The following is a 22956-nucleotide window of genomic DNA, read 5'->3' on the forward strand; positions in this document are numbered from 1 at the left end:
CTATCTCTGATAATCATTCTACTTTTAGTTTAAATTTTATTACTTTAGTATGAAATGGATACTTGATTTAATTGTTCTCTTTTTTGTGTTATTTATTTACTATTGCTTGAAAAAGACTGGACTCACAATCAGGAGATTTAGACCTTGTTAGTTTGAACCATATGAAGTTGCTCTTTTCTTAGGCTAAAAACAGTAAAATATCAGCAATTTCATACGTCTCAACTGAGTATTCCTGTTTTCCATTAATTATCATTTGAATCTCAGTTTACACATTTGGAAAACAAACAAGTTGGTCTACAGGACATCTAAAGCACTCTGTGGCTCTAAACTTACATGATCCCAATATTTTTAATAACTGATAAGAGTATCACAGCAGTTCACTTACAATAATTGAAGATGTTTGTTCTTGCTTTTATAAAAATTTATTTTACCATTATAGTTGACATACTTTTGGGGGTTGAGTTGTATTTGTATTTACCACTTTGGTTCTTCATACTATAGTATCTGTTGGTTAGTTTTAGAAAAACTAAGGATCATATTTCCTTTTAAGGACACATATCTGAAAGAACAACAAGAAAACTGATGAAGTTATTTATTTATCTTAAATATAGGTTCAGTGGTTCAAAGATGGTGCTGAAATTAAAAAGGGCAAAAAATATGACATCATATCTAAGGGAGCAGTACGCATTCTTGTCATCAACAAATGTCTGCTGGATGATGAAGCAGAATATTCCTGTGAAGTAAGAACAGCACGAACTTCTGGCATGCTGACTGTGCTGGGTAAGAGTAAAGTCTTTCTTTGCAGAAGTTTATGTATTAGGGGAAAATAAGAATTTCCATTTTAACTGAGTTTTGTTTTTTTTAATTCCCCTTGCAGAAGAAGAAGCTATCTTTACAAAAAATCTTGCCAACATTGAAGTTAGTGAAACAGACACTATCAAATTGGTCTGTGAAGTTTCCAAGCCTGGAGCAGAAGTGATCTGGTACAAAGGGGATGAAGAGATCATCGAAACAGGAAGATATGAAATACTAACTGATGGGCGAAAGAGAGTCCTGGTCATTCAGAATGCGCAACTTGAGGATACAGGCAGCTACAACTGCCGGCTCCCAAGTTCTCGAACTGATGGCAAAGTCAAAGTACATGGTATGAAAATTACTGTGAATAATATTTTATTTTAAGGGGTTCATATTTGTTGCATTCAAGGTGCAAATGCTTAAATTTTCAATATCTTGCAACATTTTCTTTCCAGAACTTGCTGCTGAATTTATCTCAAAGCCTCAAAACCTTGAAATACTTGAAGGAGAAAAGGCTGAATTTGTCTGCTCTATATCGAAGGAAAGCTTTGAAGTCCAGTGGAAGAGGGATGATATGACACTTGAATCTGGAGATAAATATGACATCATTGCTGATGGCAAAAAGAGGGTCCTAGTTGTGAAAGATGCCACATTACAAGATATGGGCACTTATGTTGTCATGGTTGGGGCCGCCAGAGCAGCAGCTCACTTGACAGTAATTGGTAAGTTTGTCTTTGCTTCTACAGTGTACTTGTGTTTGTACCTTTGGTCCTTCTTCATACTATAAAGTCTTGTTTGTTGCTTTCAGAAAAACTCAAGATCATAGTTCCTCTTAAGGACACCCGCGTGAAAGAACAACAAGAAGTTATCTTCAATTGTGAAGTCAATACTGAAGGTGCAAAAGCCAAATGGTTCAGAAATGAAGAAGCTATATTCGATAGTTCAAAATATATCATTCTCCAAAAGGACCTGGTCTACACCCTCAGAATAAGAGATGCACGATTAGATGATCAAGCCAACTACAACGTGTCTCTGACCAACAATAGAGGTGAAAATGTAAAGAGTGCAGCCAATCTGATAGTGGAAGGTAAGTCACTTGTATGGCATTAGAGATTTTTCAATCAAATTCTCTTATGAAAACAATTAAAATCAACATTATTCTCCTTTACAACAGAGGAAGACCTCAGGATTGTTGAGCCTCTTCGAGATATTGAAACAATGGAAAAGAAATCTGTCACATTCTGGTGCAAGGTGAATCGTCTCAACGTCACATTGAAGTGGACCAAAAATGGAGAAGAAGTGGCTTTTGACAACCGTATTATATACAGAGTTGATAAATATAAGCACTCTTTAATTATTAAGGACTGTGGCTTCCCAGATGAGGGCGAATACATTGTCACTGCTGGACAAGATAAATCCGTCGCTGAGCTTCTCATCATAGAAGCTCCTACAGAATTTGTGGAACACTTGGAAGACCAGACGGTCACTGAGTTCGATGATGCTGTCTTCTCCTGCCAGCTCTCCAGAGAGAAAGCAAATGTAAAATGGTACAGAAATGGGAGAGAAATCAAAGAAGGCAAAAAGTAAGCAAAAGCTTCTTAATCTCTATTTCTATAGCTATATATACACTTCTGACAATATAGTGGTCATTGGGCAAGCTAACCAATGATTCAACCCCTTCTTTTAGATACAAATTTGAAAAAGATGGAAGTATACACAGACTCATTATCAAAGATTGCAGGCTGGATGATGAATGTGAATATGCTTGTGGAGTAGAAGACAGGAAGTCACGAGCTAGACTTTTTGTGGAAGGTACGTATTAAGTGAAAGAACAATTTTAATATTAGTATCAGTTTTAAAAAGACGTTAATCCAAATCAAACATATTTGCGTTTATTTCACGTTTTTCTTTTCAGAAATCCCTGTTGAGATCATCAGGCCTCCTCAAGATATTCTCGAAGCCCCTGGTGCTGATGTTATCTTTTTGGCTGAGCTCAACAAAGATAAGGTGGAAGTTCAGTGGCTAAGAAATAACATGATTGTTGTCCAGGGTGACAAACACCAGATGATGAGTGAAGGAAAGATACACAGGCTACAAATTTGTGATATTAGGCCCCGTGACCAGGGTGAATACAGATTTATTGCCAAAGACAAAGAAGCCAGAGCTAAGCTTGAACTGGCAGGTAAGTCTCTTTCTTTTATTTTCAAATATCCCCACAATCACAGATACTGTGTAAGTTTCAGATTTCACAGATAATTAATGAGATAATGCTTGTGAAAGCCGTTTATTTCTGTTAAGCCCTATCAGTATGTTAACTATTTTGTCTTACAACAAAGTGCCCCTAGTAAAAGGAAATTGATAGCATTCCTCTTTACCTGCCAGAATCTTGAACAGTTTTTGTCACATGATGGCTGTTTATTAATTCCTAGAATTAACCTAGCACCTTGAGCGTCTCCCAGCAAACCCAGACCTGGCAAAAGCCCACTTCTCTTCTACTTTCCAAACCCCCATGGAGCCTCTTAGGCCTGTGCTCATCTTGGCCTAAGCTTCCAAAACATCCTTATAGGTTGCTATTATGAAAAAGCCATTAATGTACCTCTTGTAGATAAGAAAAAGTTTGTCTGGTTTATTTTGAACTAAGTGTGAGCTGCCTACTTTATTTTTTTTTAAAAAGCAAACAAACAGAAAACATGTTTTGCACTATATTTAGTCTTCTGTTATTATTTTTGGCAAAGAATGGAGATTTTATGGTTTTTATATCAACCTTAATTCTCTATTCTCCAGTCTGATAATTTGCGATATGAGAACTCTAAACTCAGTTACTGTGCTCTGCTGTAAAGTTACTCTGATATACTTCTAAAGTTATATCACCAATATTTGCTAACAAATGCATAGTAAAGGAACTATGGTGTGTAGCTGGACTACAAAAAATAATTCAAGTATTTTCACATGTTATTTTTCTCACTAGCTGCTCCCAAAATCAAGACAGCTGATCAAGATCTTGTGGTTGATGTTGGCCAGCCTCTGACAATGGTGGTGCCCTATGATGCCTACCCTAAAGCAGAAGCTGAGTGGTTTAAAGAAAATGAAGCTCTGTCATCAAAAACTGTTGATACTACAGCTGAACAGACTTCCTTCAGAATTTTAGAAGCCAAGAAAGGAGATAAAGGAAGGTATAAAATTGTGCTTCAGAACAAACATGGAAAAGCAGAAGCATTCATCAATTTACAAGTTATTGGTAAGCCCTTGATCACTTGGATTTAACTGGCAGAGCACAACTAAAAGCATGATAACACACTAAAAATGTTATATGTGAATTTCAGATGTTCCTGGGCCAGTACGTAACTTAGAAGTGACAGAAACATTTGATGGTGAAGTGGGCCTTGCCTGGGAAGAACCATTAACTGATGGTGGAAGCAAAATCATAGGTTATGTTGTTGAAAGACGTGACATCAAGAGAAAGACCTGGGTTCTGGCCACTGACCGTGCAGACAGTTGTGAGTTTACTGTCACTGGACTACAAAAAGGAGGAGTTGAATATCTATTCCGTGTGAGTGCAAGAAACAGAGTTGGCACTGGTGAACCAGTAGAAACTGACAATCCTGTAGAAGCAAGGAGCAAATATGGTAAGAATTTTTAGAATAAATTGCAAAGTAGCTTACCTTTGCTTTTATCCCTGATATAACTCAAAGTCCTTTTTTTTCTGTGATGAACCCCAGATGTTCCAGGCCCTCCTTTGAATGTAACCATCACTGATGTGAATAGATTTGGTGTTTCACTAACATGGGAACCACCAGAGTATGATGGAGGTGCTGAGATCACAAACTACGTCATTGAATTAAGGGACAAGACTTCTATCAGGTGGGACACTGCCATGACAGTAAGAGCTGAAGACCTATCGGCAACTGTCACTGATGTGGTGGAAGGACAGGAGTATAGTTTCCGGGTCAGAGCCCAAAACCGAATTGGAGTTGGAAAACCAAGTGCAGCCACACCCTTCGTCAAAGTTGCTGATCCAATTGGTAAGCTCATCAAAAAAGGAATAACTACTTCGTGAAATCCAGAAATTAAGCCTATCAATTAAAATAAATTAAAGTTAATGAAAAGGTAGAACATTAGAAAAATTTGAAAATCATAAAAATGTAGACTGTGCCTACTACTTTTATTTAATGAATTCAGTAAACTTGATATTTTAATGGGAATGATAGAAATGATTACAGCATTGTCTTAATACATTGTCACTGAATTAAATATGTTCTAACTCTTCCATTTCAGAGAGACCAAGTCCTCCTGTGAACTTAAATTCGTCAGATCAGACTCAGTCATCAGTTCAGCTCACATGGGAACCTCCTCTGAAAGATGGAGGAAGCCCAATCCTGGGCTATATAATAGAGCGATGTGAAGAAGGGAAAGATAACTGGATTCGTTGCAATATGAAACTGGTCCCTGAACTGACCTACAAGGTAGGGCATTTGCATCTAAAAACAGTATTCAGTGTATGATCACGGACTAAAAAGTAAATGTTTTTTACAAATGTTGATTCATAATTTTAGGTTACTGGATTACAGAAAGGAAAGAAATATTTATATCGAGTATCTGCAGAAAATGAAGCTGGTGTTTCAGATCCATCTGAAATTCTTGGTCCTCTAACTGCTGATGATGCTTTTGGTAAATGGATATTTTGTTTTTTAGATCTGGGAACAACACATAGCTACTTCGGGGTACCAGGGACCTAAAAATAATACTGGAAACTCATTAATTTTTTTTCTTGGTAGTTGAGCCAACAATGGATTTAAGTGCATTTAAAGATGGTCTGGAAATTATTGTCCCAAATCCCATCAAGATCCTAGTTCCAAGTACAGGCTATCCAAGGCCAACTGCAACCTGGTCTCTAGGAGATCAAATACTAGAAGAAGGGGATCGTGTGAAAATGAAAACCTTATCTGCCTATGCTGAGCTTGTCATCTCTCCAAGTGAACGTCCAGACAAGGGCATTTATACACTGAAACTGGAAAATCCTGTGAAGGCAATTTCTGGGGAAATTGATGTCAATGTAATTGGTAAGGAATTAAGTTTGTTATCTAAAGTGATCTGATGGTATTAATAAATATTGGTTCAAGCTATTAATGATATTGACTTCTGACTGTGTTTATTCAGCTCGCCCAAGTGCACCCAAAGAACTGAAATTTGGTGACATAACCAAGGACTCAGTTCATTTGACTTGGGAACCACCAGACGATGATGGAGGAAGTCCATTAACTGGCTATGTTGTTGAAAAGCGAGAAGTCAGTCGGAAAACATGGACTAAAGTGAGTTTTTAGTAGCAATGCACCAACTCCAGAAGAGAAAGTGGAAAAATCCCAAAATTCTGGGATGCCATGCAAAGTTTATATGTTTTTACTTTTACCTTGCTGAAAATGCTTTTTTAAATGCACTGATGCTAATGCTTCCTGAGGTAGTTCAACCAAGATCTGATATAATTGCCCCATTTTGTAAGCCTTACCAAATTTTCAACTAGGTTTGTTAAAAAAACAAACAAACAAACAAAACACCTTAACTACTTACTTGGAACCTGTTAAGTACCCAGTATGCCCCTATTAAGCTATAAACCATTCTAAGGACATTAAGTACTTAACTCCCTAGTGCTCATACTTCTCACTCCATGAGATTACCTTAGTTGGTCTAATCTGGCCATTTTTTCTCCTCAGATTATACTCATTACTATGTTTATCTTGATTGAAAGTCATTTTTCTAATAACTAAGCTGGTAGAAAAATCAGCACCTTATTTGCCACTTTCTTACTATGTCCAAACAATGAAACAATTTCACCTTACATTAAGGGTCAAAATTTTGTATCTTACTTTGCAGTCTTTCCCTAATATGAAATGAATAACCCTTAGCATTAAAAATAACTTCCATTTGTATCCCTGCTCATCGTAAAAAATCTTTTGACTTGGGCAAAGTATTTCTGGGAAACAACTATTAACTGTATTTCTTTGTCCCAGGTTATGGACTTTGTGACTGACTTAGAATTCACAGTTCCTGATCTTGTTCAAGGAAAAGAATATTTATTTAAAGTCTGTGCTCGGAACAAGTGTGGCCCTGGAGAACCTGCATATATTGATGAACCTGTAAATATGTCAGCTCCTGCAAGTGAGTGCTTTCTTGATGATTTCTCACCTAGCCTCTTGTTAACTGCTTTTGCTTTGAGACCTGGAGTTGAAATTATGGGAGAAAGGCACAGGTTGGCAATAGGAAGATTTCATAGATGGCCTATCTAAGACTGACTCTCTCTCTAAAATGTTACAGCGGTACCTGACCCACCAGAGAATGTTAAGTGGAGGGATCGAACAGCCAAGAGCATTTTCCTACAATGGGATCCGCCTAAATATGATGGTGGTTCACGTATTAAGGGATACTTAGTTGAAAAATGTCCACGTGGTTCTGATCGATGGGTCGCCTGTGGAGAACCAGTTGCAGAAACAAAGTATGTTTAAATTATTTGACACAAGAGTAAATGTTTACTCTTATTAAAATGAGCTTTCTTTTGGAAAAATTGAAATGTTAGGGTTTTTTTCATTGAGGATTATGCTGCTGCTAAACTTATCCCCTATTCAAGGTTTCATTAGTTAAAATATTGAAGCAATCCAGAATTGATTTAAAGAATACTATTATATCAGGGGTATGGATTTTGGAAGTATTATGAATATTACACAGTGGAACAGATTATATGCAAAATAGTAAACTATCCTATTTTGTTTTCTGACAGAATGGAAGTAACAGGTCTTGAAGAAGGCCAGTGGTATTCCTACCGTGTTAAGGCCTTAAACAGGCTAGGTGCTAGCAAACCAAGCAAACCCACAGATGAAATCCAGGCTGTGGACACTCAAGGTATTTATATTAGTTTTTTGTTTGTTTATTTGTTTTATCAAGCAGGCCTCTGACTTTACTTTTTCTGGGACTTGCTAACAGTGTAAATAATCTTTTTCCAATGCAGAGGCTCCAGAAATTTTCCTCGACGTGAAGCTCCTTGCCGGTCTCACTGTGAAAGCAGGAACTAAAATTGAACTTCCTGCCACTGTAACTGGAAAACCTGAACCTAAAATAACTTGGACGAAGGCTGATAAGCTTCTGAAACAGGACAAAAGAATCACCATTGAAAATGTTCCTAACAAATCCACAGTGACTATCATCGATAGTAAGAGAAATGATACTGGCACATACATCATTGAGGCTGTGAATGCCTGTGGTCGGGCCACTGCCGTGGTAGAAGTGAATGTCCTAGGTAAGGGAGGCTCTCTCGTTTGAAAAATAGGCAAACTCATTGCAGCTACCTTTTAAAAGAAAACATTTTTAAATGTATTTTTTCTGCATGTATAATGTCATCCACAGATAAGCCGGGACCACCAGCCGCTTTTGACATCACAGAAGTGACCAATGAGTCATGTCTTCTAACATGGAATCCCCCACGGGATGATGGTGGATCTAAAGTTACAAACTATGTTGTGGAGAGAAAAGCAACAGACAGTGATATGTGGCACAAGCTCTCATCAACTGTCAAGGATACAAACTTCAAGGCAACCAAATTAACACCCAATAAAGAATACCTCTTCAGAGTTGCTGCAGAAAACATGTACGGCGTTGGTGAGCCAGTGCAGGCCGCTCCAATAACAGCCAAATTTCAATTTGGTAAGTTTCTCAATCAGTTGGAGAAAAAAAGGATGCCTGTGTCAAAATTGGATTTAGGTGTCATATATAGGGCATATAACACATGTCATTATCTTGTCTATAGATCCACCTGGACCTCCAACTCGCCTAGAACCTTCTGATATCACTAAAGATGCAGTGACTCTCACATGGTGTGAGCCAGACGATGATGGTGGCAGCCCAATCACTGGATACTGGGTTGAAAGATTAGACCCTGATACTGATAAATGGGTTAGATGCAATAAGATGCCAGTAAAGGACACAACATACAGGTATGCCCCAAATCTCTATCAAGATGTTAAAACTGTTAATAGTATATACAAATTTTCATTCTTTAGTATTCCTTTTGATTATACATGATTATATATTACTATAAAACTTTTAATTATTTTTACTTATATTTCCTAGCAGCACATATTTTGAAAAAAATAGAATGAGTCCCAACCTAGGACACATTTCTTAATTTACTGAAAAATACTAAATTTCTAAAAGTTTCAAAGTGTTTGATAATAATCATTGTTATAGCATTATAATTAGGTTGGTACATTTAGCCAAATCTGAAATGTGTGACAGTTAAAAAGCAATTTAAAATTTATATTATAATATTTTCAGTTAAATTTCCAAATAAGTTTTTTGAAATTTAAATACATTAACCTCTTCTATGTAAAACAAACAGAGTTTTCTGCTTCTTATCATGGTATTTAACTGGCACTTTGTTCCTAATTCAGAGTGAAAGGTCTCACCAATAAGAAGAAATACAGATTCCGTGTGTTGGCTGAAAATCTTGCTGGACCTGGAAAACCAAGTAGATCTACTGAACCAATCTTAATAAAGGATCCCATAGGTATTATTTATATTTTTTATGTGATTCTTTTGACACAGATTATCTGCTTTTTGACAAACCTGAATAATGATTTCATTTAATTGGCTTGCAGATCCTCCGTGGCCCCCTGGAAAACCAACTGTGAAAGATGTAGGCAAAACATCATTAGTATTGAATTGGACAAAGCCAGAACACGATGGAGGGGCAAAGATTGAGTCTTATGTCATTGAAATGCTAAAGACTGGAACAGATGACTGGGTCCGAGTGGCTGAAGGAGTTCCCACCACTCAGCATTTGCTCCCAGGGCTCATGGAAGGGCAGGAATACTCTTTCCGAGTCAGAGCTGTGAACAAGGCAGGGGAAAGTGAACCCAGCGAACCCAGTGACCCTGTGCTTTGTCGGGAGAAGCTATGTAAGTCATTCTTGATATTTAAGGTATATAAATTCTTCTAAAGTATATCTGAGAACTACAATATGAGAAAATATGAAAAGCTCATTACTAGATTATTTTATCCTAGCTATACTATTTCCTGGTGATCACTAGAGAATTTAGTGAAAACTGAATATTGAACAATAAAAAATTAAATTTGTTTTTCTTTTATTTTTCTTAAGATCCTCCATCACCACCTCGCTGGCTTGAAGTTATTAATATCACAAAAAATACAGCAGACCTGAAGTGGACAGTCCCTGAGAAAGATGGAGGATCCCCCATCACCAACTACATCGTGGAAAAGAGAGATGTGAGGCGAAAAGGCTGGCAAACAGTAGACACCACTGTCAAGGACACCAAGTGTACAGTAACCCCACTAACAGAGGGCGCTTTATATGTGTTCCGAGTTGCTGCAGAAAATGCCATAGGACAAAGCGACTACTGTGAAATTGAGGACTCCGTCCTGGCCAAAGACACCTTTAGTATGCTCTTTAACTTAATCTCTATGACACCATTTGTTGTGGATTATCACTCTTCCCTCTTGTTTTTCTAATCATTGAATATTTTGTTTTCAGCCACCCCTGGGCCACCCTATGCTCTGACAGTTGTTGATGTGACAAAACGACATGTTGACCTGAAGTGGGAACCACCTAAAAATGATGGTGGAAGACCAATACAAAGGTAGAATTTTAATTACTGCATAAAAAAACAATTTACAAATGGCTAAAAATTCTTAACTTTGTTTTTTCTATTAATGCTAATAAAATTTTTTGTTATTTCAATAGATATATCATTGAGAAGAAAGAAAAGTTAGGTACCCGTTGGGTGAAAGCTGGAAAGACCTCAGGGCCAGACTGTAACTTCAGAGTAACTGATGTCATTGAAGGCACAGAAGTCCAGTTTCAAGTTCGGGCAGAAAATGAAGCCGGAGTTGGTCACCCAAGTGAACCCACAGAAATCTTGTCAATTGAAGATCCGACAAGTGAGTAGTGCTAAATATACAAAGAATGTTGTCTAGAGCTTAATGATGAGACTGTGGATGTGAATGTTTCACTCTTCTTTCAGGTCCCCCTTCACCACCCCTTGACCTGCATGTGACTGATGCTGGTAGAAACCACATTGCCATTGCTTGGAAGCCTCCAGAGAAAAATGGTGGAAGTCCTATTATAGGATACCATGTTGAAATGTGTCCAGTAGGCACTGAAAAATGGATGCGAGTTAATTCTCGCCCCATAAAAGACTTGAAATTCAAGGTTGAAGAAGGTGTTGTTCCTGACAAGGAGTATGTTCTGAGAGTGAGAGCTGTCAATGCTGTTGGTGTCAGTGAGCCATCTGAAATATCCGAAAATGTGGTTGCCAAAGACCCAGACTGTAAGAATACAGTTTCTTTTATAATAAGTAGAATAGGCTTTGCTCATGTATTGCATTTTGACATACTCTTTTATCTTCTTTTGGATTATATCTTACAGGCAAGCCAACGATTGATCTGGAGACTCATGACATTGTTGTTATTGAAGGTGAAAGATTAAACATTCCTGTTCCCTTCAGAGCTGTCCCAGTTCCAACTGTTAGTTGGCATAAAGATGGCAAAGAAGTTAAAGCAAGTGATAGGTTAACAATGAAGAGCGATCACATCTCTGCAAATCTGGAAGTTCCCAAGAGTGTCCATGCAGATGCTGGAGTTTATACCATTACAGTGGAGAATAAGCTTGGCTCAGCAACTGCCTCAATCAATGTCAAAGTCATAGGTAAACATTCTTTGATAAAACACCAGACATTCTTCATGTGCTGGGAAAATTAGTTAACTTTGCCATGTTAGTATAACATGAGTTGGCTTCATGAGTTGGCCATTTATAAACTAAATGTCCTTTCAGATTATTTCTTCCAATATGAGAAGCAAAACAACTGTAACAAGACAAAATAGGTAGTTAAACTCTGATTGGACTAAATCATTTCTGTGTGTGAGGTACTAATTTAAGTAAAAAAGATAGCAAACCCAAAGAATGTTAAAATATCAATGTTCCTTTATTAATTGTATTTGCATTTTTTTCCATAGTGTTCTCAACTAGGGCTAGTGACATTTTCTGCTCCCTCCTCCCAAACACACAGATGGTGTTTGGAAATTTGGGGGCCATTTTTCCTGGAAACAAAGATTCAGGGGGAGCTACTGACATTTAGTAGTTGGGGGCCTAGAATACTAAATGGCCTGCAGTGTAAGGAACACTCCTGAACATCAAAAATTATCCTACCCAAAATGTGAATAGTCCCACTTAGAGAAAGAGTATACTAGTAACATGCTGACTTTCCGGATTACAATAGTAATTATAAATTTTATTTCTAATAGGCCTTCCTGGACCATGCAAAGATATTAAAGCAAGTGACGTGACCAAGAGTTCTTGTAAATTAACCTGGGAACCTCCAGAATATGATGGTGGAAGCCCAATTCTACATTATGTCCTGGAACGCAGAGAAGCTGGGAGGAGGACATATATACCAGTCATGTCCGGTGAGAATAAACTAACTTGGACTGTAAAAGATCTCATACCAAACGGCGAGTACTTCTTCCGTGTTAAAGCTGTCAACAAGATTGGTGGAGGCGAATATATTGAACTGAAAAATCCAGTCATTGCTCAAGATCCAAAGCGTAAGTTTGGGCATGAATGTAATATAGCTAGGAATTAATATGCAATTTATTTTAAGGTGGCGGACTTCTCTGTATTAATGGTTTTTCTCTTCCTCTTCAGAACCCCCTGATCCGCCTGTAGATGTTGAGGTTCATAATCCTACAGCTGAGGCAATGACTATTACATGGAAGCCACCTTTGTACGATGGAGGGAGCAAGATAATGGGTTACATCATAGAGAAGATTGCTAAGGGTGAAGACAGGTGGAAGAGATGCAATGAGCACCTGGTACCAATCCTGACCTATACAGCAAAAGGACTTGAAGAGGGAAAGGAATACCAGTTCCGTGTGCGAGCCGAAAATGCTGCTGGCATTGGTGAACCTTCTCGGGCCACTCCTCCAACTAAAGCTGTAGATCCTATTGGTCAGTATTGTTTAATGGGGCTGGTATTTTCCCATTATTAAACAAATGAGAATAATGTTTTGTCAGATATTTTAATCAGAATTGAAAACAGTTACTGTTTTTCATTACAGATGCCCCAAAGATCATTATGAGAACAAGTCTAGAAGTAAGACGAGGTGATGAAATAGCACTTGATGCAACAATTTCTGGGTCACCTTACCCAACTATTACATGGCTAAAGGATGAAAATGTTATTACACCAGAGGAAATTAAGAAGCGAGTAGCACCCACAGTTAGGAGGAAGAAGGGTGAAGCTCAAGAAGAAGAACCATTTGTCCTGCCTCTGGCGGAGCGTTTGAGCATCGACAATAGTAAAAAAGGAGAATCTCAGCTACGTGTCCGAGATTCCCTTCGACCGGACCATGGCCAGTACATGATCAAAGCTGAAAATGACCATGGTATTGCAAAAGCTCCTTGTACCGTCAGTGTGCTGGGTAAGTAGTTAAAACTACTCTTCCCAATGGAAGACAGTCTAATGAAGAGTTTTAGTAAAACAAAAAGTTGGGGGCAGGCAGTTAAAAGAAGTGAGAAATAGCTTCAGCAAGGTGTTCTCAGTCCCTTTTTTTTTTTTTTCCTCCTGGCTATGAAAAAGAAATCAAACAACCCTGTTATTCATTAGCTAATGTGGTACAAAATAGACAGGTGTGGGAAAAACAAAAGTTTATGTCAAAGGAACGTAATAGTAGCATTTACAGTTCCTCCTGCAACCACTTCTGCACAAATTTTTAATCACTGTTCTCTTTCGAAATATTAGATACACCAGGGCCACCAATCAACTTTGTATTTGAGGATATTAGAAAGAACTCAGTCCTCTGCAAATGGGAACCACCCCTTGATGATGGTGGCAGTGAAATTATAAACTACATTTTGGAAAAGAAAGAAAAGACAAAACCTGACTCAGACTGGATTATCATCACTTCAACACTCAGACATTGCAAATATTCAGTGACAAAGCTGATTGAAGGAAAAGAGTATCTCTTCCGTGTAAGAGCTGAAAATAGGTTCGGGCCTGGACCACCTTGTGTTTCAAAGCCACTTACAGCTAAAGATCCATTTGGTAAGGTTCCTTTAGCTTCTAAATTTTGCCTTTTTATCATATGCATTAGTATATACAATATCACAGCTTGTAAATTTGAATTTTTATGTCATAATAGGGAATTAATTCAAATATGCTATTTTTTTTTAAATCAGAACCACCTGATGCACCTGATAAGCCCACTGTGGAAGATGTTACGAGCAGCAGTATGCTAGTGAAATGGAATGAACCAAAGGATAATGGAAGCCCCATCTTGGGTTACTGGCTTGAAAAACGTGAGGTTAATAGTTCACATTGGTCTCGTGTCAACAGAAGCCTTCTGAATGCTTTGAAGACCAATGTAGAAGGCTTATTAGAAGGACTCACCTATGTCTTCAGAGTATGTGCCGAAAATGCTGCTGGACCTGGAAAATTCAGTCCCCCTTCAGATCCCAAAACAGCGCATGATCCAATCTGTAAGTAACTCCTTAAGAAGAAAGTGGGGTACAGCATGGTGATATATACTTAAAAGTTGTTAAGACAGCAAATCTATTAACTAACCATATTATGGTAATCATTTCACAATATATACATGTATCAAATCATATTGTATACCTTAAACCTACATTTGTCTTGTGTTAATAATATTTCAATAAAGCTGGAAAAATAAAAAAATATACTAATAACAACTATGGACGTATATATTGAAGTTCCAATGTAAAGCTTTAAACATCTGTATATATAACTTAAAAGCTTCACAAAATAGTACTTACCCATATTATATACAATGCACTGTGAAAAACAAGTGAGATAGGTAAGCAACTGTACATTTTAAAACCACCAGTGAGTTTTGGTTTGTATATCTGCATTCATTCTAGCTCCACCTGGACCACCTGTCCCAAGAGTCGCTGACACAAGCTCCACAACTATTGAATTAGAATGGGAACCGCCAACTTTCAATGGTGGTGGGGAAATTATTGGCTACTTTGTCGATAAGCAGCTGGTTGGCACAAATGAATGGTCACGCTGCACAGAGAAGATGGTCAAGGTCCGTAAGTACACTGTCAAAGAAATCCGAGAGGGTGCTGATTACAAGCTTCGAGTGAGTGCCGTCAATGCTGCAGGCGAAGGACCACCTGGAGAAACGGAACCTGTTACAGTGGCTGAACCACAAGGTACTTAAAAGTTATATGATAAAGCTGATAGCTATTTTCCTGGTATGGGATTTTTTTTTTCCCATCTTTCTTGGGCTAATGTTTGACTGTTCTCTTTCAACAGAGCCTCCAACTGTGGAACTAGATGTTTCTGTTAAGGCTGGAATACAGATAATGGCTGGGAAGACTCTCAGAATTCCAGCTGTGGTAACTGGCCGTCCAGAGCCTACAAGAGTGTGGACCGTAGAAGAAGGAGAGCTGGATAAAGACCGTGTTGTAATAGAGAACGTTGGAACCAAATCTGAACTAATTATCAAGGAAGCACTGAGAAAAGATCGTGGCAGATATGTGATTACAGCTACCAATAGCTGTGGTTCCAAATTTGCAGCAGCCAGGGTAGAGGTGTTTGGTAAGGAATGTTACATGGATTTTTATAGGATTTTCCTAAGTGATACTATCTTATTACATTGATTTTTTTTTTTTTTTTGGTGGTTTTATTTTTCAGATGTCCCTGGTCCAGTTCTTGACTTAAAACCTGTTGTGATAAACAGAAAGATGTGTCTGCTGAACTGGTCTGATCCAGCAGATGATGGAGGAAGTGAAATCACAGGCTTTATTATTGAAAGAAAAGAAGCCAAGATGCATACTTGGAGACAACCAATAGAGACTGAGAGATCTAAATGTGATATCACAGGCCTCTTTGAGGGACAAGAATATAAGTTCCGTGTGATTGCCAAGAACAAGTTTGGCTGTGGCCCTCCTGTGGAAATAGGACCAATTCTTGCAGTTGATCCACTAGGTAAAAGAGAAGGTTTTCATTGTGTTTATAAAGTAAATGCTGTTGGTTTGTAGTTATGGCATTTGTTCATTGAAACTTATGGCTTTAAACTCCCAACAGGGTTAAGATCTAGAGAATAATAAGACAGGTAAACAGGTAAATCAAATAACTACTAGAAACTTTAATAATACTGTATTTGCTATAATTTTTGGCTCGCTGTAATTTTTTCACAAAACCAACCATGGTTATATGTACTAAAAAACCTGAATCTACTGGAGCTTAGCAATAACCTAAAAATAATTTAGAAATATTATATCTTTACAATAGAATACACTGGAGTAATTAAATAGCCTGGTAGTTACAGAGAGTTCATTGTTTATGAAAGGTTACAGGAGAGAGATTGCCTTAGGATAAATGTCTTAGCCTTCCTTTAGTCCTCAAGTAGTCCCCACTCTGGAAGGACAGGGAGGCCCCAAATCAGAAAGAGCCGCCAAGGATAAAAACCAACCAAAGGAAATCTCCTTGACCAGTATGGACAAATATGAAACCCTAAAGTTGCACACACTGGTAATGCACACTAACATATTATCCAAGAAAACAAAGTCTTGAGGATGACCCATTCCCCAAGAGGCAGAGGGAGTTATTTCTCTACCACCACACCACCCAAAAAAAGGAACAAAATTACATCCTACACCACTCACTCTATCAGCTCATCTCAGAAATTTCACTGTAGCTCAAGTAGTGTCAGAGGCCCGAACAGATATGGGCTTCCACTACAAAGCTCTGCTTCTGGTTGCAATAACAGTCAGTAAGAGTGGATAGGGTCTAGTCTCACCACTCAAAGCTTATTCTTTTGGTTTTGTCCCTCAGGACACCAAACTACAGCATCTTTACATAAATTCTCTTTCCACCCCATTTTTAACCCACACTTGAGGCAACATGACTCAAAGCATGTTCAGTAGACATATCCACTGTCTGTTAATAAAAGAAGAAACACTTTGCTCTCAGTTGGTCATCCAAAGCAAAACTTCACACACTTGCTCTCCTAGTTCATTAAGATTGGCAGCTTCCCCAGTGACAGAGGTAAAATATTTAAAATGCTAGATATTTTTAGAAAGTATACATGCCCCCTCAATTTATTTTTAATTAATAATCTTGATGCTACAGTTTACTAAGAAAAATTCTGCTTATATGAATGTCTGTAAATAAGTAACTGAGATGTTTTAAGAAGGATTTTATAGATGAGTGTTATTAAGATTAGGCCAAACAGAATACCTATTTTTCACATAAGGAATTTCAAGTGAAATATTTCTTGTCTGAATATTTATTTCATGCTTGTCATTTCAACTTGCTTCTGGTTAAAGGTCCTCCAACGGCTCCTGAGAGGCTCACATATACAGAAAGGACCAAGTCCACTATCACCCTTGACTGGAAAGAGCCCCGCAGTGATGGTGGCAGCCCTGTCCAAGGCTATATCATTGAAAAACGGCGTCACGACAAACCTGACTTTGAAAGAGTTAACAAGAGACTCTGCCCAACCACATCTTTTCTGGTTGAAAATCTTGATGAACGCCAAATGTATGAGTTCCGTGTCAAAGCGGTCAATGCAGTTGGTGAAAGTGAACCATCCCTGCCCCTTAATGTGGTCATACAAGATGATGAAGGTATGGAATCTGAACATAATAATAATTTTAATGCAATTTACAGTGTTGCCCTTATCTCATAGGTTGAGCAAGCATCCTTATGACTTTGCTGTTTTTTCTTTCCCTTCTTTTTGCAGTGCCTCCAAATATTAAATTGCGCCTGTCTGTTCGAGGAGACACTATCAAGGTTAAGGCAGGAGAGCCTGTTAACATTCCCGCAGATGTGACAGGCCTTCCAATGCCTAAGATTGAGTGGTCCAAGAATGACACTGTGATTGAAAAACCCACTGATGCACTGAAGATAACCAAGGAAGAAGTATCCCGAAGTGAGGCAAAGACTGAGCTCAGCATTCCCAAAGCAGTCCGTGAGGACAAAGGCACTTACACGATTACTGCTTCCAATCGCCTAGGCTCTGTCTTCCGAAATGTTCATGTTGAAGTATATGGTAAGTAACATGCTTTCTTATATCAAAACAAAATCCAGTGTCTGTTTAAGAATTACCTTCTCAGTCTCCTCTGTTGGTTCCTTTCCAGATCGTCCATCCCCACCAAGAAATCTTGCTGTTACTGATATTAAAGCCGAATCTTGCTATTTAACATGGGATGCCCCTCTAGACAATGGTGGCAGTGAAATCACCCATTATGTCATTGACAAACGTGATGCAAGTAGGAAGAAATCTGAATGGGAGGAAGTCACCAACACTGCTGTAGAGAGGAGATATGGGGTAAACTCTTTTAAATATTTTCTTATACACATTAAAAGGGCAAGACCTTGAATGGACACCATTCTAGCATAACCTTGGAACTTAATGATTAAACTCAAAACCACACAAAAACTTCATTGTAGTTTTTAGCATCATGTACATAAGGCCACTCAGTAATACAATTATTTGATATACAGAGTCTCTTTAACTTGAGAGATCCACCATTAGGTACAATAAATTTACACATTCTCATTTTAAAAACCTTTCTCCATGTTAGAGCCTACATATTTTTAAACTATATATATATATTTGAGTTTATAGATTTATTACTTTTTATAGTGTACCCTACCAAAATAACTAATTTTAAAATAAGTGAAAATCAACATAAGTATATTCTTTTTTAAAAATTACTCTTCATCTGATTTCTAGATCTGGAAACTTATCCCCAATGGTCAGTATGAGTTCCGAGTTAGGGCAGTGAATAAATACGGAATCAGTGATGACTGCAAATCGGATAAAGTAGTCATTCAAGATCCTTATCGCCTTCCTGGACCTCCGGGAAAACCAAAAGTTTTGGATCGCACCAAAGGATCGATGCTAGTGAGCTGGACTCCTCCTTCGGATAATGGTGGCTCTCCAATTACTGGCTACTGGCTGGAGAAGAGAGAAGAGGGAAGTGCCTACTGGTCACGTGTTAGCCGAGCACCAATAACCAAAGTGGGATTGAAAGGGGTGGAATTTAATGTTCCCCGTTTGATTGAAGGTGTTAAATACCAGTTCAGAGCAATGGCAATAAATGCTGCAGGAATTGGCCCTCCCAGTGAACCATCAGATCCAGCTGTTGCAGGAGATCCCATATGTAAGTATGCTTCCACTTCTGGAATTTACAAAGGGCAAGGCCACTAAATGGATAATTTTGTTTTTAAATTTCTTGTATTTTTATATGCCAAATTATTTTATTTATTAAAGTTAGAAGATTCATACTTACATAGACTATCAGAAGTATATATGTATATACATATATATACTGTATACGTATACAGTATACTTCTGTATGTATATATATATATACTTATATATATACATATATGTGTATGTATATGTGTATATATATACACACATACACACATGTATATACATACATACACAAACATAAAATTGTATAGTTTTTAAACTCTTGGATTAAACCCAGTGTTTTTTATGAGAAATCACAGTAACTATGACCCTAGACTGTAAGCTCCTCTCTACTCCCATGCTTTAATAAACCCCTATCTCATTAGATACTGTGAAAATTTCTCTCTCTCACTCAACAGTCAGAGCTTCCAGTAGGAGATTAACAAAAAGCAAAATGTTAACTTTTCAGTAATAATTATTGAACAGAAGTATAAGATTCTCAAACAGTCTGTGGGGTCAAATAAAATTTTAAAAAACTCTAAAATATCTATGAGCAGATCAGTTCAAAAATTAAAATACCATGGCATTAATGATTACATTCGCTGTAGAAAAAAAAATTATGCTATTTGTTTAAAAAAAAATACAAAATACTCTTAAGTTCTCTATGGATCACGTGTATAAAATGAAGTAATAGCCATTCATTCATTCAACAAGCTAGTACTAAACACTTGCTATATGCAAGGAACTGTGTTAAGGCACTGGAGAGGAAAGAACTATGGTTAAAAAAATAAATAGAGTAAAATAATTTCTGTAATTGTAAATCCCTGTCAAAAATGTAAAAGTTTGTTATGTGATTATTGTAGACAATGACTGTGTAGGGCATTATTGTATTCAAAGATTTACCGGCTAATAATGAAATCATTTTTAATTTTAATTTTATGGTGAATTAAATTAAAATAAGTTTTTAGTGGAGAATATTGCAGAATCTCTTCCTAGGGATCTCAAAAGTAAAATAGCTTTTCACCAATCATATGTAAATAGAATGCAGATCTATCTACAGACAGCAAATAGTCGTTCTAATCCCAGTTAGTTGTTTGCTTTCTTTGTTTTTGCATTAATGCTAAGTGAAAACGGACTGTTGCTTATATTTCTCCACTCTAGAAGGTAATTTATTCTTTTGGCATTTCCATTTTAATATTCTAGTAGATTAAAAATTTTAAAATGATCATGTATAGTAAAACATTCTTGTGGTATATAAATCTAGCATTCCATCAGCTTCAAAACTTTTTTTTTTCCTTACTAGATCCACCTGGGCCACCTTCTTGCCCAGAGGTAAAAGATAAAACAAAGTCAAGTATCTCGCTAGCATGGAAACCTCCAGCCAAAGACGGTGGCAGTCCAATCAAAGGATACATTGTAGAAATGCAAGAAGAAGGTACCACTGACTGGAAAAGGGTAAATGAACCAGATAAACTTCTAACTACCTGTGAATGTGTGGTGCCGAATTTGAAAGAACTTAGAAAGTACAGATTCAGAGTGAAAGCTGTCAATGAAGCTGGTGAATCTGAACCAAGTGATACAACTGGAGAGATCCCTGCAACCGATATTCAAGGTACTAGTCCTTATTTCTGTCTATGTATTCATCTTTGAATATTACTATGAAATTGATTTACTAAAGACATGTCAATTACTTTATTGAATAAGGTGAGCTAAATCCTGTTACATTATTCATTGTATTACAGAGGCACCAGAAGTTTACATTGACATTGGTGCACAGGACTGTCTGGTTTGTCAAGCTGGCTCACAGATTAGGATACCTGCTGTCATCAAGGGACGCCCAACACCAAAATCATCTTGGGAATTTGATGGGAAGGCAAAGAAGGCAATGAAGGTAAGAAAATTATAATTCTCTGTGTCTCCCACTGAATCACTCTAAGGAATATTTATACTACAATTGACCATATTCTTTTCTAACAGGATGGAGTTCATGATATACCTGAAGATGCACAGGTAAAAAAAAAAAAAAATTTGAAGATTCAGAATCTAGTTGGCTTCAATACTGCTATTATTTCATTCAATGTATAACTACTGTTTGTTTTTGTACAGCTGGAGACTGCTGAAAACTCATCAGTAATAATTATTCCGGAGTGTAAACGATCTCATTCAGGCAAATACAGCATCACAGCCAAGAATAAAGCAGGACAAAAGACTGCAAGTTGCAGAGTTAAAGTCATGGGTAAGAAAGACTTTAAAAGTTTCTATGGAATAAGAACAGATTATTTTTTAAAAGCAATATAGCTTATACTGTGATATGCATTCAACAGATGTACCAGGGCCACCCAAAGATCTGAAAGTCACTGACATCACAAGGGGTAGTTGCAGACTTACATGGAAGATGCCAGATGATGATGGAGGAGACAGAATCAAAGGCTATGTTATCGAGAAGAAGACTATTGATGGAAAAGCCTGGACAAAAGTCAATCCAAACTGTGGAAGTACCACATTTTTAGTTCCTGATCTCATCTCTGAACAGCAGTATTTCTTCCGCGTACGTGCAGAAAACCGTTTTGGTATTGGCGCACCTGTGGAAACCGTTCAGAGGACCACGGCCAGAGATCCAATTTGTAAGTTTTTAAATCTACAATTAAAATAGCTTCTCCAACCTGAAAAATATAGTTATAAACAATGCTTAATACTTCCTTTAACTATTTTTAAAGATCCTCCTGATCCTCCTATTAAACTCAAGATTGGCCTCATAACAAAGAACACGGTACACCTGTCGTGGAAACCCCCAAAGAATGATGGAGGCTCCCCTGTCACCCACTATATTGTTGAGTGCCTTGCATGGGACCCTACTGGGAAAAAGAAAGAAGCATGGAAACAGTGCAATAGGCGTGATGTGGAAGAACTGGAATTTACCGTCGAAGACCTCGTAGAGGGTGGGGAATATGAATTTAGAGTCAAAGCTGTCAATGCTGCAGGAGTCAGCAAACCTTCAGCTACTGTTGGCCCTGTGATTGTCAAAGACCAGACATGTAAGTACCAACATAGTAATAGAGAACATCCTTTTTGTGAATGTCTTTCTAGACATTTAATAATAGTCCAAAATAAAAAGATATGTCTATACAGCTGGAAGCCATCATGGGCTGAGTGTGGACATGCGCACATTACTCAGTCACTCATTCCCTCAGCTTCCATGAACTATCATATTTCCTTACATATCAACTTTTCCTTATTTAAATAAGATGGTCCTTGGAATTTCCTTAAGATAATTGTTCTCCTTGCATGCTGTTTTACCCATCAGAAATCCAAGCGCTTCCTCTGCATGCTCCTTAAAGGGGCAGAAAGTAACCATTTATTTGCTCAGCAACTGCCAAGACCCATTTATCTTCACAATCAAGCTTCTTTTCTTCTATTTGAGAAAAAGCCATATCCATTTTAATAGATAAAATATACACACAAATATGGTAATAACTCTTCCTTTATTTATTGTTACCATCACTAATGCAGTGTATTTGTTCAGTTCTCTCTTCTAAATTTAGGAGGGCTATAGTCACAACATTGCACATTCTTCTACTAAATTTATGAAAAATGGAAATTTGCTTTGCCTCTACTAACAGTTATATTTCTTCAAAAGGGAACTCACCTCAGAATTCACACAGTAGGTCCCCTCAATACTGCATAAATGCTAAAGGCAAAATCATGCAAGCTACTACAGTTTTCACTTCTCTCTTCCCCTTTTCAATACCTGCATGCATAATGATGCCAGGTAAGTGAGGCAGTAGCTGTACATAGCCACGTGTAGATAAAGGGTGATGGCCACATGTACCTATTCCCCAAACTGGTATAAATTAGTTGAAGACAGATCTGTTCTTTTTATTGGGCTGGACAACGAAGCTTGTCTATAGATGGCTTATAGTCATTGTG

General features: G+C 37.6%; 1 protein-coding gene across 1 annotated transcript in view; it reads left to right on the forward strand.

The window, feature by feature from the left end:
• Positions 1-22956, forward strand: part of TTN (titin) — a 269865-nt gene that overhangs the window by 175016 nt on the left and 71893 nt on the right. Inside the window, exons 195-239 of the mRNA XM_087819741.1 lie at positions 612-780; positions 878-1144; positions 1251-1517; positions 1604-1882; positions 1970-2378; positions 2483-2607; positions 2711-2977; positions 3764-4033; positions 4119-4421; positions 4515-4817; positions 5071-5258; positions 5349-5463; positions 5571-5855; positions 5953-6104; positions 6801-6948; positions 7105-7282; positions 7565-7686; positions 7793-8080; positions 8188-8484; positions 8588-8774; positions 9231-9346; positions 9438-9737; positions 9938-10237; positions 10331-10436; positions 10541-10737; positions 10821-11126; positions 11225-11503; positions 12100-12399; positions 12500-12802; positions 12913-13275; positions 13596-13898; positions 14033-14332; positions 14735-15031; positions 15135-15419; positions 15516-15809; positions 17153-17452; positions 17569-17877; positions 17966-18156; positions 18565-18994; positions 20333-20641; positions 20772-20920; positions 21007-21039; positions 21136-21265; positions 21354-21653; positions 21747-22064. Coding sequence (XP_087675867.1) covers positions 612-780; positions 878-1144; positions 1251-1517; positions 1604-1882; positions 1970-2378; positions 2483-2607; positions 2711-2977; positions 3764-4033; positions 4119-4421; positions 4515-4817; positions 5071-5258; positions 5349-5463; positions 5571-5855; positions 5953-6104; positions 6801-6948; positions 7105-7282; positions 7565-7686; positions 7793-8080; positions 8188-8484; positions 8588-8774; positions 9231-9346; positions 9438-9737; positions 9938-10237; positions 10331-10436; positions 10541-10737; positions 10821-11126; positions 11225-11503; positions 12100-12399; positions 12500-12802; positions 12913-13275; positions 13596-13898; positions 14033-14332; positions 14735-15031; positions 15135-15419; positions 15516-15809; positions 17153-17452; positions 17569-17877; positions 17966-18156; positions 18565-18994; positions 20333-20641; positions 20772-20920; positions 21007-21039; positions 21136-21265; positions 21354-21653; positions 21747-22064 — 11137 coding nt within the window. The remainder of the gene's footprint in view (positions 1-611; positions 781-877; positions 1145-1250; positions 1518-1603; positions 1883-1969; positions 2379-2482; positions 2608-2710; positions 2978-3763; positions 4034-4118; positions 4422-4514; positions 4818-5070; positions 5259-5348; positions 5464-5570; positions 5856-5952; positions 6105-6800; positions 6949-7104; positions 7283-7564; positions 7687-7792; positions 8081-8187; positions 8485-8587; positions 8775-9230; positions 9347-9437; positions 9738-9937; positions 10238-10330; positions 10437-10540; positions 10738-10820; positions 11127-11224; positions 11504-12099; positions 12400-12499; positions 12803-12912; positions 13276-13595; positions 13899-14032; positions 14333-14734; positions 15032-15134; positions 15420-15515; positions 15810-17152; positions 17453-17568; positions 17878-17965; positions 18157-18564; positions 18995-20332; positions 20642-20771; positions 20921-21006; positions 21040-21135; positions 21266-21353; positions 21654-21746; positions 22065-22956) is intronic.

The sequence above is a fragment of the Miniopterus natalensis genome, chromosome 8, assembly GCF_054644295.1.
Source record: "Miniopterus natalensis isolate mMinNat1 chromosome 8, mMinNat1.hap1, whole genome shotgun sequence".
In the NCBI taxonomy this organism is placed as follows: domain Eukaryota; kingdom Metazoa; phylum Chordata; class Mammalia; order Chiroptera; family Miniopteridae; genus Miniopterus; species Miniopterus natalensis.